The following is a 14,623-nucleotide window of genomic DNA, read 5'->3' as shown; positions in this document are numbered from 1 at the left end:
AGATCTTAACAGATCTTGAGCAGGCGCAGCGTCAGAACTTCTACTGGGGCGCCAAGCTTGTGAGGGGCGCTTACATTGAACAGGTAATAATTAATATGATCATTATCAGCTATAGGATGTCTACAACTAAATATAGGCCTTCCAAAATTTTTCACCAATTTTTTGGTAGAGTTCTGCATTCATTGAGTTCAGTACTTTCATCAGAGGAAGTCCTTGCAGGTGGACGTCCAATGATGCGCTTGTATACACACATCTTATCTATAAAATAATAGTCATTTGCATTAGATATACTGTAGATGATAACTTCATGCTCGATGAGTTGGCCAGAGGTGCAACTAATGTACTTACAACTGGATTGATATATAACTAACTTCAACGCATAGAGTTAAGAAATAATATCAATGGCAAGCGCGGTGGCATATTGGGTATTTGCCTTATTTTTATTTATAACTTTTATAAAATATGTACGTTGTATAAATTATAAAAACAGAAGAAATCATTGAAATCTGGTGAAAAATCCACAAGTTATAAGCCATGGAAATTAGGTGGTAGGGTTGAGTGTCAACAAATAGAAAAGGAACGAAATACTTGCACTTGACGTCAGCGGGCATTACGATACGTACGAAAAAAGAGATGGAGTGATATCCCCAATCTACGCCTAATCTTTCGTTGCGGGATAATGACATATTAGTTTTCCCTGAGACTCACCGAGCTTCACTGCTCGGTGTCATAAAATGCGTGCCACTGCTGATCCTGGCTTACAGGAGTGGTAGTGGTGGGTGTGAGGGCGGGAAAGTCTCTACGCCTACTCTTGCACGTAGCAATATTTGAAATTTGAATTACTGCCTCATTTCTTTTCGAATATTATTAATGCATGGCCAAATATCTTATTCGATTTTAAAATAACTCAGATGTATTTTCTCCAATGGAAAGACTGAAACGAAATTTTACTCCCTGCACTCTTAATTAAGGAATTCGCTGAGTGGGTAGTGACACATTCTGGCGGGCTATTTTCCGGGGTCAGCCAATGTCTATCCAGTTAGACAGGTCGGCATATTTCTGGCGACCGGCCGAGGACTACGACTCTCGCTAGTCGCTATTATATTTGAACTACATTGTAAAATGTATTATTTATAAATGGTTAAGCGTTTGTAATTAGTAACAAACTAGGTCTTGCTAACGACTTCGCCTGCGTGAATGACCTATCCTGCATATAAATCCTAATTGTGTACCTAGCCAAAATAAAAAGCACCCTATATATTATTTCAGGTCAGGGTCGTTTTGTGCATTTGCGTTTTATGAACATCCAAACATGAAAAAATGCTATAATTCAAATATCCTAAACTTCAAAACATGCATTCAAATATTCTAACCTCCAAGAAGGGGAGGTTTTTTTTTATTGATTTGAATGACAAGACTAGCTTGCCGTTCGCCTGATGGTAAACGATACGACTGCCCGTAAACAGCAGAGACACCATCCGACACCTTGAATTATAAAGTGTTGTTTGGTATTCCACGCGCTCGCCATCCTGAGACATGAGATGTCAAGTTTTATTATGTCTAGTAGTTACACTGGCTACAATGTACTTCTAACCGGAACACAATAGTGACTACATACTGCTGCTTGGCGGCAGAAAAAGACATTGCAGTGGACTCTCATATATGAGAGACGTACCTCCGGTCAACTTTCAACATAAAGACAGACTTTCGCATTTATAATAATGTATGTAAGGGTTCTTAATGGTTTTTGTGTTCTCAGGAGCGCGCCCGAGCTGCGGCGATGGGTTACGAGGACCCGACCTGCGAGAACGTCGACGCCACCACCGCCTCCTTCCACAAATGCCTTAAAGAGATTCTTAGCCGAGTTAAGGTATGTATCAATCAAATTATCGTCGCCATCATCAGCATTAGAATCAACGCCATCGGTATCATTAACATTTTTATTATTTTGGGTCTTTCTTATCATCACTGACTCTCCAATTTTCATCCTTGTTCTACTTTGTAACAAATATAACATGTACAATTTGGTTTTTATATTTTACGACTGCCTCATAACCAGAAGTCGTACTTCAGTGTTTATGAATATTGTTTGTGAGACAGTAAATATCACTGGATGTTTTAATGGTTTATCGCCTTTGATTAAATAAAATATGACCTAATGGTACTCAAAGTCTATGTCTCCAATATCAAATTTCCTTTCCATACCCTGAATGTTTAATATTGATATGTCATTTTTTCTAACCTACTTATAATATATCTGATACTATGATTCTTGGAGTTCGTCATCAATATTTAATTTTCTTACCAGGGTGAGCAGAAAGACCGCCTCGGTATCATGGTGGCCTCCCACAACGAGGACACTGTTCGGTACGCCATCCAGCTGATGAAGGAGCATAACATCAAGCCGGAGGACAAGGTGGTCTGCTTCGGGCAGCTGCTGGGCATGTGTGACCACATCACCTTCCCGCTCGGTATGTCTTTTTCTTTTTATTTCCTTAGTAGGTAAACGAGCAAGCGGTGTGCCTGATGGTAAGCAGCATTTGCCGCTCATGGAATAATGGAATTCCAGGGACACAGCCAAGCCATTGCCTACCGGCAGTTACTCATGTTATGGTAATGGTCATCGATGTCTATCTTCGGATCATCACCGGTCGACTTATGATGGGAGAGGTGGGGTATTACCAAATTTGATTATGATAAAAAGTCTGGAATTTCATGCCAGTTTCCAATAAGGCAAAGGTTTTCTATAACCGGCCGGGTTGGATAAACAAAACTGGCTTCAACGTTGCTTTAACACTGCCATAAATAGCAGTGTCTAAAGTACTTAAGTGGCAGTTTGGTTACAAAATGTAATTGTACACTGATGACATACTATGATAACGATGCTATAGGTACTTATAAAGTTTTGTCACACGACTTTTTTTAAAAGATCTGACGATGCACATTAAACGGTATCAAGACGCTCAGCAAGCTCAAAGCATTCGGCAAGTTCAACCATTTGCACACGATGCGCAAACGTACGTTTAAAGTGCGTTTATTAGCCTTCGTATCCATATAAACATACATTCTGCTAATACGCGTCGATAACGGGCTCAAGAAAGCGGCATGTCGTCTGCTCGTTTAAAATTATCGTGTGCAAAGGCCATTAGTTTTGACGAACAAATGTAAGATTGCAATAATACGCCAATCAGGAGTAAAGGTACTAAAAACAATTCTAGTACTTATTCTAAAGGTTTATTTATTAATTTATTTGCAGGCCAAGCCGGCTACTCCGCCTACAAGTACGTTCCATACGGCCCAGTGGTCGAAGTCCTTCCCTACTTGTCCCGGAGGGCGAATGAAAACAGAGGATTCCTCAGCAAAATCAAGAAGGAGAAGAAACTACTTCTCAAAGAGATCATTCGCAGAGTTGTCACCGGTCAGATCTTCTACAAACCAGTTGGCAACTACACACCCGTCTAGATTGTAAATTAGCGTTTGTTTAGTTAATTTATGTTGCAGTTTATATATAGGGAACGAATAAAGATGTGATAACAGATTCGGAGGGTACAGATGATAAAAATAACGATTATAACCGTTATTATTAACGTTGTAACGATTATAGCGGCTGTTTTTATCGTTGTTTTGCCACGGAATTTTAGTTCTTGTAGAACTGTGCGTTGTTTTTAAATCGCTCATTATTTGTGAATCGTTATTTTTCATTATCTTGCGTTCTTTGATGGTATTATTTTTGTAGTTATTACTTAATTTGTGTCACCTTATTCTAGGTATAAGCAATTGGCGAATTAGAGACACGAAATTGATGATTAATGATTATTGTATTACTGTGATTTAAGTATTTGTTTTCTTTCTTTGCTTTACTGAAGATATTCGGGGCTTAGATCATATTGGTCCAATGCAGATTGATATCATATTGATAAAAGGGAAAAGAACGCAAGATGATTTAAAATAACAATTGCAGTATTGATCGCTTCAGTATTTTTTATTAATTTATTGAAAACTGTTATTAATACCAGGGCTTCATTTTATAGTGTTAATATAAAATCGATTAGGTCGCTGTTATTCGTATTCTAAACTAGATGTTGTAAAAATTATAAAAATAGTCACATAACATGTGCGTCCTACGAAAAAAACGAAAAAAAAATGTAGAACAGGGTTTAACGTTATTGCGTAATATGTTGTTATTTAACTACTTGATAAAATAGCCGATTTTGTAGCATGATGTAGTCTTTGTACTTCGCATTTTATAGCACAGGCCTACACTAATAGCTGCTATTGGACGTTGGTCAACTAAAAACCAATAGCAAGACACTACTTAGGTTATATAACAATATGCTATTCGATATAACGTGGTAACTCATAGGATCGGTTTAAAATCGATGTGTTATTCATAATATATAATTGCGAGGATAATAACTAGTCAACACCTATATTATAGAAAGTTGGGGAAGTTGTTATCACAATATTGTGGAGTAATATATGGTTTACATTGAACGTACGAAATTATTGGACTAAATATGAATGTAATAAAGTTGAAAATCAAGCAATCTCTGATTTCAACAACCCGTGTCGTTACACCTAATTTTATTTCATAGGGAATAACGTGCAATACGATAAACATTGTTTTCAGATGTCAAATCATTTAGTAGGATTTTGGAATGTGTCTTAAAGGGTTAACGGGGCGGATTTTTTGTGCTTGTAATGTCCTTGGTTTTTGCATCGTGAGTATCCAAGTATGGTGCACTTCATAGATAAGTGTATAGATATGCCTGCTTACATCCTGGATTTAAAATACATTAAGTTCATATGATGTCTTGTTACTAAATATAGTCTGGTACATAACAGAAATATATAAAGTACAGCAAACATTATGAATTTGGCGTACCTATATACTAGCTATGAGAGTGAGTATTTTACGTATAAAAGGCACATATAAACGCCTGTAATCCATAAAAGGATCGATCAGTGCATTTCTTTGTGTTCCAGATGTTAATATTAATCTCGTTAAGTGGTAATCGAATTTTGTGTTATTTATTGAAATACGTTATATTCATTATTCGAAAGGGTTATTTCGTCGGAACATGTAATTCAATTCTTATAACAGTGACAATAACTGTTATTTAGCTGTCAGCGTATAACTGTAAAGTACAAATGTCGATATAACCCTTTCAATAATATATAATGTATATTTAGAAACGTATCATACATGAGAATAAATGTGCAAATTGCGTCTGCGTTAAGTTCCTACTTCGTTAGTTGGTAACATTGAGTTAGTGCCGTGTGGTTTATTTCCAAGTAGATCCTCCCATAAAGTTACAATTGTTCGGCTCTTTCTTGTATTTCCTTAGGTCCATACTCGGTCTTCTTTCGCCACAAATTATTAAAGGGACGGAAGACATGAGTAAATTAAAATTGACAGTTACCACTGAAGGAACAGTAACTGTGTTTTAACGTTGAAATTAGTATTTGTGTAATCCTATTTTAGATTAAAGTGTTTTGTCGTGTGAAATAAGTTTTCGGATGCCATCTTGGAATATTTAGACATTTGCAAACAAGATGGCGGCAAGATCTGTCAAAATAATCGATAAAATAATCGAATTTCTAGAATTGTTTTTGAATTTGAAAATATAACCAAACTGATTTTTCTATTAGTTTGGAATTCATTTATGTAATTTGTAAGCTGTTTATAATTTTCCTTACGTGCGCTAATTGTGATGCTATTTTTAGATTTATTTTACGAACAGACTTTAATAAAGACAGAGCTTGTTTTGATGAGTTTCTTTTATTTATTTTTTAGTTTCCTTATTATTTCCTTCCTTTTTTCTATCTTATCACAGTACAACTGAATAGGTAGTGTTAAAAATCTCTATACGTGATTATTTGTCTTTTTGTTTTATTTTAATTATTGAGTTTATCGTGTTTTTTGTTATTATAAGTATTGATTTATTTATTTTTTAAGTACAATTAAGGATACTTCCATCCCTGACTATATATGAAAATAAAATTATGACATTTTAAGTCATGTATTTTTTGGTAATCGTCTATTAGCTAATTTTGTGTACAGATACAAAAGAAATCACTTGGAATTGGAAAAACCGATATTCTAATAAGGCTGTAAAATATTTTATTCAAATCTCCGAACTAAAATCATTACTCAATTAGTGCAATACAAATTTCTTGGGGGGTCAATAAATTCTGCATATCTCACCCCCCACTTATAAACTGAATGCGTGTCTGTTGTTTTAAAATACTATGGAATCAATTATTGGATTAGGATGTTAAGTATTTTAAGCGCAAGAAGTCAAAATTCCATCACTTGACAGCTTGATGTGAAATGAAATATATAGACAATAATAATGTTTGACTGTTTATATTTGTCGTAATTATGATTCAATGGCGTAAGCATTGTACTATGTCACGTGGTCGTCAACCTATACATGTCAGGTACGGACTCGGATCTCCCTCGGGGGGTCAAATTAAAAGAAAATATATATGTAACCGGACTCAGTGGTTAAAAACTTTTGTTTCAACAAGTATGACGGGTACGTGACTAGAATTTAGTGTTAGTTAACATTGCATAATAAAATATCGTGTTACTGTTAAATACTTACTATGACTTTTATTTAGCACCCTGTTCAACCATTTTTATTTGATAATAATAAAACGTAGGCAATAAGGGAGTTCTGGCTCGAGATATAAATCCCTATTATTTTGTCAATTCCATATTTATTTTTTTAATGGTCAATAATATACAGTAAGATTAGGTAAGGAAGGCATTCAGTATTCGATTCTCGTCCCAAATATACAAAATAAAATATATGACCTTTTCGGGAATTTGGCATCTAAGATTTTTGCCTGTCCAAGCCATGTTTGAAGTATGAAGGGAAAACGAATCATAACGCAATGGCTGATAAAATAGCTGGCTTATGGGTATCCATGCATTGGAAGTTTTGCGATAATTTTTTAAGGTTGCTCTGTCCTTTATATATTTTTGTGTATATGTTTATTATTTACGTACATGCACTGCCGTATTTTCAAATAGGTCCTTGGACTAAAATATAAAGAAAATAAAGCTAGAAAAAAATAATATATTATTGGCTACAGTTTGGGTGATAAACATAATTGACAATAAATTTGATTTATTGTGAGGTAGGACAAAAAAAAGAAAATACAATTTTATAGTTAGGTGGGTAACTAGCGTGATAAGTGGTTAGGTACTCACCCAGTGTGGATGGTGTATTTCCCACCACGAAAGTGCCAATAGGATCTAGGTCAGCATATGCCAAATAGCAAATGCTTGACACTAAATATGTATACTGTATAGATAACGTGACCATTTATTTTTCGTCTCAAAACGGGACATTTACGTTAAGCATAAAAAAAACAAAGGAAAAAAATAACACATGCTTATTAGAAAATTTGTACTTCAGCGGCCGAGCGTTGCACGTATGAAAACTCGGAAAATCGCGTTTTCCCGAACATAAAATTAAGAAGCAAAACTAAATACAAAATTTTATACAAAACGGTTCAGTTGTTTCTGCGTTTACTTCTGACAAACATACAAAACATCCAAACCTTTTTACAAACTTTGTATCTATACTATTATATAAAGCTGAAGAGTTTGTTTGTTTGTTTGAACGCGCTAATCTCAGGAACTACCGGTCCAAACTGAAAAATTCTTTTTGCGTTGGATAGCTCTTTGTTCGTGGAGTGCTATAGGCTATATATCATCACGCTATACCCAATAGGAGCGGAGCAGTAATGGCTAATCTCAGGAACTACCGGTCCAAACTGAAAAATTCTTTTTGCGTTGGATAGCCCTTTGTTCGTGGAGTGCTATAGGCTATATATCATCACGCTATACCCAATAGGAGCGGAGCAGTAATGGCTAATCTCAGGAACTACCGGTCCAAACTGAAAAAATATTTTGCGTTGGATAGCCCTTTGTTCGTGGAGTGCTATAGGCTATATATCATCACGCTATACCCAATAGGAGCGGAGCAGTAATGGCTAATCTCAGGAACTACCGGTCCAAACTGAAAAATTCTTTTTGTGTTGAATAGCCCTTTGTTTGTAGAGTTCTCTAAGTTATATATCATCACGCTATGACTAATAGGAGCGGAGCAGTAATGAAACATGTTGCAAAAACAGGGACAATTTATTAGTTTTGAGAGCTTCCGTTGCGTGCGCTGCGTAAACGGTTAGAGTTATGCAACAATGATGTATGACGGGATTGTTCCTCTTAAAAGTTCTATAAAATATATTATAAAACAAAGTCCTCCACTGCATCTGTCTGCCTGAACGTGTTAAACTCAAAAACTACCCAACGTATTAAGATGAAATTTGGTATGGAGACAGTTTGAGACCCTGGGAAGAACATAGGCTCCCGGGAAACTACTACTTTTATAACGGAAAACTTTAGCCTGAAAAACTTTATAACGCGAGCGGAGCCGCGGGCAAAAGCTAGTTTATAATATTATTAAAATAAGATAGGATTGGATTATTAGATAATTATAAATTAAAAATATTATGTAAGATTCAAATGTTTAGTTTTATTTATATTTGTCTGAAGAACAAATTTGTTTTATTACAGCTGTTTTTTTATATATTGTCATTAGTTATCAACATCGTTTTCAGAACAGGAATCTGTAACTGAGTTTTTTCAGATGTCCATATTTTATTCATTAGAGAAAAGATTCGTAGGCGTTGTAGTCAAGTAGCAGCCCGGTCGGCTCTTAAATTTTCGCACGGTTTCGAAAAACGGGACAATTTTGTGTCCCCGAGTTTTTTCTGCGGACACCGGGACAGATTACCGAAAAAAGGGACGGTCCCGTTCAAAACGGGACGTCTGGTCACGTTATGTATAGATGATTCGGCTGCACTGAATAGTGGGTCCGTAAAAAAAATAATACAACCTCTTCTCGCAAAATCATAATGTGATAGGAAATTTTGTCCTTGGTGTTATACCATTGAAGTGTAAGCGGACATACAATTTTCACCAGATGAATGTTTAACTAAATCAGATGAGACAAAGATATCTAACAATAATTATCTTTTTATGTCATCTATTGGCCAATAATAATAAAATCAGTTTTGTATATATCTTTAATTAAAAGTTATAACTTCGACTTAAATAAATAAACGATTTAAGAAAACAAGTCATTGTCAACAATCATTTAATTTCATCTTTTATCATAAATACATTTATGATTTAATCTAACATTCAATTTATCCAACAGTGTGATAACCTGAATATTCACCGGTTAATTAGTTATGAACAATTATCGCTTAAACTATCGGGGTCCGTGTGTTTGAATCCAGGGATCGTGGCTAAGAAACCTTTATAAAACCGTAACTCTAATAGAAAACAGAATGTATGGAAATGGCATTATAAGGAACCAGAAAGATCCTGTGCTTCTGGAAGGATTTGGACTGGCTAAGTGCGGAAACAGGAGACTTAACATAGAACATAGACATATCGGTAAGTCAGATTCTCATTTATAATGTTAGCGTTAATAATTATAAAAAGGCTTCTTGAAAGGCTTTTTCTTCTTCGGACCCAGATTCCGATAACAACAAGCATTTTAAATTTTAAAACCACACACGGTAGGTAATTCTGGTTTGGAATAATGGCTGACATAGATGCAGTGGAGAAACTTACCCGCAAAAAAAAATACCCCTTGCCGGTATCAAATTTTCGTCCAATAATAATTATTAAACAGCTAGACACTTTTAGAAATTCACAGTAAGATTCGCATAAACGAAGAGTCGCAGGCAGGAATTCGCGGTGCATCTCTGTGACCCGTTTAGTCTTGCTATGTTAGTCAGAATTATCTATCATAAGCGGTTCTTTTTCGATTATATTTGATACTAGCTGACCAAACAGACGTTGTCCCGTCTTATTTTGTCAATCGCTGACAGTTATTTCAAAAAATTGACAGTTATATAAAATTAACATTTTCGTTAAGTTTTCTTAAATTTTCTAATTATCCGCGCAATTTTTTTAATTTTTTTCTTTCATAAGATCCTTCTCCTGACAATAACAAACACAACAAAAAATTACTGAAATCGGTCCAGCCGTTCACGCGTGATGGCGTGACCAAGGGAAATAGGGATTCATTTTTATATATTATATAGATTTCTATAATCAAGTATTAGTTTTAAATAAACAATTATTTAAATTTCTTACTTAAACAGCGTGGTAAACATAATACTTAATTATTTATTGACTTGGGGTTAACAAATCAAAGTAAATTTTCAGATGTCAGCCTGAGACTATAAAATACTAAGTGACCGGTGCATATTCAGTTACAAAGTGATCTTTTATGATGTGACATTGGTAGAAGGCAGGTTCGGATTTAGAATATTATTTGGGGGTCACATAATACAGTTATACTATGTTGCGACAAAGTTTAAATAGTATAAAAATTGCAACAGGAAAATGAGTTTAGAAAAATCGATACTCTATAGTAACATCAACATTAATTTTCATAATATAGGTGAGATTATTTTCTTATTTTAGCACATCATGAACGTGTATTACGCGATATTACGGTCAGACATAAAAAATCTCTCTCTTATAATGTAAATACGTTTGCAGAGGAATATAAAACTTGAATGTTGAACATTTGAAATTGTCTCCCAACTTAATTTCTAAGGATAAAAATTTTGTCTATTGAAATGTTTTATATCAAGATATGTAGCGAACAGTTTCTTACAATATATAAGTTCGATAGATGAAAGTCTTATTGTAATTGTATACATTTTTATTGCGTCACAAATACCTAATCATCGTAGATTTAGTTACAAAAATACATTTATGTCTGCCCATCGCGTACCTGCCGAATAAAAAATACCTGAATTCGATCAACCATTGCCTTTAAACCTATTGATTTAAAGTGTCCAACCGTATTTCAGTCAACGAGAAATATGACATATAAACATCGCAGGCCTTGAATCTCTTTACACAATTCCCGTTTACTAGAAACAATATAGATTCTTGGTAGAGTCTCATTATTTCTGATTATTAACTGATCACATGGCAACTCGCTTCGGTCTCCTCGGTCGCCGCGTCCGACGGCGGACCCAAGGAGGCCAGCTGAGTCGCTGTGGGTCTTCGCTAGGATCTGTGCCGGCTTGTTTCACCTAAAAAGAGCCAACCACGTTATAAACAATTATCCAGGCATTATAATTAATATGTCTAAAGTGATTATCAAATTATAATTGTCTAAAATATTTACTAGTCTTCATGGAAACAAGAGGGAATTGTGTTACGTCACTATTAGTAAATAAATAAAGTGCTATTTACCTCTTCGTAATCTAAGTTCTAGGGCAATGTGCGTGGCCAGGGCGATGGCGAGGACTATTGCGAGCGCAGGCAGCTGCGCACGTACGCACAAGGTGTGACGTGCCGCGCACGCTATCGCGAGACCTGCGTGCCGTGCGCAAATCACCGCCGACCAGGGCCCTCGCCACCCTGGCCCTCCGATGCAAATGCCTCCCTGCAGGGATGAATAATATATTATTTACTAGATCAAATAAACGATGTACTATTTCTCGCATAATTGTTACCATCCACAATATTATTCAATCTTAATTTTTACCTATTTATATTTATGCTTTAGAAAGACTTGAAAAAAAGTTAAGTAGGTGGTAAAACCCAAATCGCATTTTAACTATACATAATTTTACATCTTGTGACCTGTAGAACATCCCATAACGATGCGCAAGCGCCCCAAGCCGCAGCCGCAAGGGCAGGTAGCGCAAGATCAGTTCTTGCAGCTCGCCAGCGCAGTAATGCCAGCACAAGACTCGCGTGGGCCGCGCCTCCACCTGCAGCGAGGGCGACGCGCCGTCCCCGCGCTGCTGCCATGCTGAGGGTGGCGGCGGCGAGGCCCTGGAGCGTACCGGCGCCGATCAGCGCTCGCCACGCACACCACCATCCGTCTACACACACTCCGTACCACTGTGGACATGATTGTTAGTTGTCTTAGAAAATATTAATTTGAACGGGTTATTATTAGAAAATAAACTGTCGGAATAACGTTTATAAACAAAGTTTATTTTCTTATCAAAATACCTATTTACCAGATCAACAATGTGCCTGTTAATAAATTTCGTTAAGATGAAAAAAAACTTGGAATGACAGTTTTTATATCATTTCAATTAGCGTAAAAATATAACAAAAAAACAAAAGAGAAAAAAATAAGATCGACTGTTAGAAAATTTCTCTGGTATTAAGTCAGTAAAACTTTGGAGAACTTATAATAAATAAACAAAATTAAATAAAAAAAGTCCGTCTAAATACTTCTATGTACATAAAGTGTATAAATAAATACATATATTTTATCAGATTATTTACCTTTAAATAAGAAGTATAAATAAATCCCTGTTGTAGTCCGATGAACAGTCCCATGGGCACGCCGAGAATCGCCCGGGGGTCTCTAGCCACAGAGCGGGCGTCTGGCGGCGGCGCTGGCGTCGACGCCGCCCCGTACACTCCGAGCCCTACTGACGCCAGGGCTAAGGCTGCCCACACAGCCACCAGTATTCGGCGCCCTTCAGCGCTCAGTACTGTGCCTAATGTAGATTGAGTGTCAGGGCAGCCTGAAGCACCGCATGTTTGCTCCTGGAAATGAAACCGACTTATAAATAATGTCGCACCCGATGATAGAAAGTGAATTTGCTATAATTTTTACTTAAGGGGATTATAAACACATGGTTGTTCGGCTGATTAGTTTATCCTGCAGTGTTTTTTATTTATTACATAAACGAAAGGGTTTTTAAAGATAGTAGTTAATTTTTACTAATTAACTTTGTGGAATTAAACTTGTTTTATCCACGTTCTTAATCCATCAAAAAGCATATCTACTTATGTCAATCGTATAAAATATTGAACATTGCAATTGCAGTGCAATCATTTAGCAGAAATAATATTCATGGAACAAATAAATAGCTTTGATACTTACCTCGTAATCATCTTCCAAAAAATATTCTTCCGAAGGCGACAGCTTCGGAATGGTGACATTAGCCGGCGCAGGCGTCAGGGGCGTGATCTGCTCCGGCCAGATGATCAGAGCGCCACCCAGCAACAACGACCCGAACACGAGCCCCACATCCTGCGCCGCTCGGAGCGCGCGCAGTGCCCTTCGCAGCGCCACCTTCCTCCTACACTCATCACCAGCCGCTTGTGCTAGAGACGTCGCGGAAGCTGCTAAAGCGAGAGACATTGGAGACAGAGCTACCCCACAAAGCCCATACAGAGGTAGCAACACACTTAATGGCGTTGCGACTGTATGAGCTGTCAGAAGAAGACACACAAGGGTATGAGCGATTGTAATCACGACTTTCGTACCAGTCTTTTGCAGTATAAGTGGTGAGAAGGGGGCTGTTATTGCCGCTACTGTGTGCATAATGGCTAGGGGAAAGGAACCGGCCTCGGCTCCAGCGAAGGCCGTGAATGGGTGAAGAGCTGTAGCGCAAAGGCCACTGGACACGCAGAGGAGTGAGAATCGCTGGACTAAGGGCTTCGGGAGCTTGGGGGGTTGTCGTGATAGGAGTCGGCGTACTGACGCGGCCCCTACGGAGGACGCGGCCGAGTCTCGCCGGCGAGGCGCGATGGCCGGCGCTGCTACTCGGATGGGTGCTTTCGGCTTCTTCCACGGCCATTCTTTCTTGTATATCGTGCTCACTGGTATCTGAAATAATTATAAAATTGGAAATGTAGTAATAATTAATATTATAGTACTATAGCCGACTTAATTCGTATGTATTTTCACAAAAATAGAAGACTACTGAGATGTTTGAAAATTGAAATTAGGTGGAGAATGGTTAAGTAATACAAATAAAATTCCTCGCCGTCGAAGAAGATGGCACGACTAGTAAATAATAGATTACAACTTGGTACCAACTTTAGACTTAAGTTACAAATAATTTAAACTTTTAAAAATTCCGCATGGCTATGCTTAGTTAAAACACAAATTTACTCGATCAGCTGTTAGTCAAAACCGGCCATCTTGCCTCTTAAAAAGGTCTAAACTAGGAAATCGGTGATGTTTTTGACAGCTATTTAAGCAATTCTTAATCACCTCTTAACGCTAAAACTAGTTTATAAGTAATACTGATGGCAATCAGGGAAGACATTAATTCTTTATTATAAGGTTTTTTGTGTGACGTCGGTAAATCCATGAATATCCCAGCTCCTGTGCTTACCTGTGTAAGGACTGCGCGGTGTCGATGCGGGTCGGACACGGTGCGAGAGGCGGCGCGTACCACCGGCCGCGAGCGCTCCGTCAGGTCAGGTAGGCTGCCCATGCGACCGCCACCACTACCTGCGGCTCATCACCATGCTGAGGATATGGAATTAGATGATAAACTAGTGAATTGAATTTGTTTGTAACGTGGTATGACTACCACTGTCAACCGCAGACCGCATTAGTAATCTAAACGACATGTCCAAACACGGTTTTTTATTCGCCAGAATTTCTATCTAAAATAATTTATATCTACGGTTGAAAGGCTAATTGGCGCGATATTTTTTTTTACACTAATGCATAATTAAATTCAGTACTTTTTTCTATGTTTTTTTAACTTAGTTAAAATGTTTCGAAATAAATGTTGCTTA

The 14,623-nt window shown here is 37.1% G+C and overlaps 2 protein-coding genes across 2 annotated transcripts in view; one reads left to right on the top strand and one right to left on the bottom strand.

The window, feature by feature from the left end:
• LOC115452039 (proline dehydrogenase 1, mitochondrial) overlaps positions 1-5,772 on the top strand; it is a 45,782-nt gene extending 40,010 nt beyond the window's left edge. Inside the window, exons 10-13 of the mRNA XM_037436718.1 lie at positions 3-83; positions 1,760-1,870; positions 2,309-2,471; positions 3,257-5,772. Of these exons, the coding sequence (XP_037292615.1) occupies positions 3-83; positions 1,760-1,870; positions 2,309-2,471; positions 3,257-3,462 (561 nt within the window). The 3' untranslated portion in view covers positions 3,463-5,772. The remainder of the gene's footprint in view (positions 1-2; positions 84-1,759; positions 1,871-2,308; positions 2,472-3,256) is intronic.
• Positions 5,773-10,495: 4,723 nt separating this feature from the next.
• Positions 10,496-14,342, bottom strand: LOC115452041 (protein unc-93 homolog A-like). The gene is made up of 6 exons (XM_030180482.2): positions 14,212-14,342; positions 12,969-13,697; positions 12,362-12,628; positions 11,702-11,965; positions 11,309-11,501; positions 10,496-11,145 (listed from the first exon to the last, which is right to left on the bottom strand). The coding sequence occupies exons 1-6, from the start codon at positions 14,311-14,313 to the stop codon at positions 11,120-11,122; spliced, it is 1,581 nt and encodes a 526-aa protein (XP_030036342.1). The 5' UTR covers positions 14,314-14,342; the 3' UTR covers positions 10,496-11,119.
• Positions 14,343-14,623: the final 281 nt, after the last annotated feature.

Source organism: Manduca sexta, chromosome 9 (assembly GCF_014839805.1).
Source record: "Manduca sexta isolate Smith_Timp_Sample1 chromosome 9, JHU_Msex_v1.0, whole genome shotgun sequence".
Lineage (NCBI taxonomy): Eukaryota > Metazoa > Arthropoda > Insecta > Lepidoptera > Sphingidae > Manduca > Manduca sexta.
The sequence above is the reverse complement of the archived record's forward strand: the minus strand, read 5'-3'. Positions and strand labels throughout refer to the sequence as shown.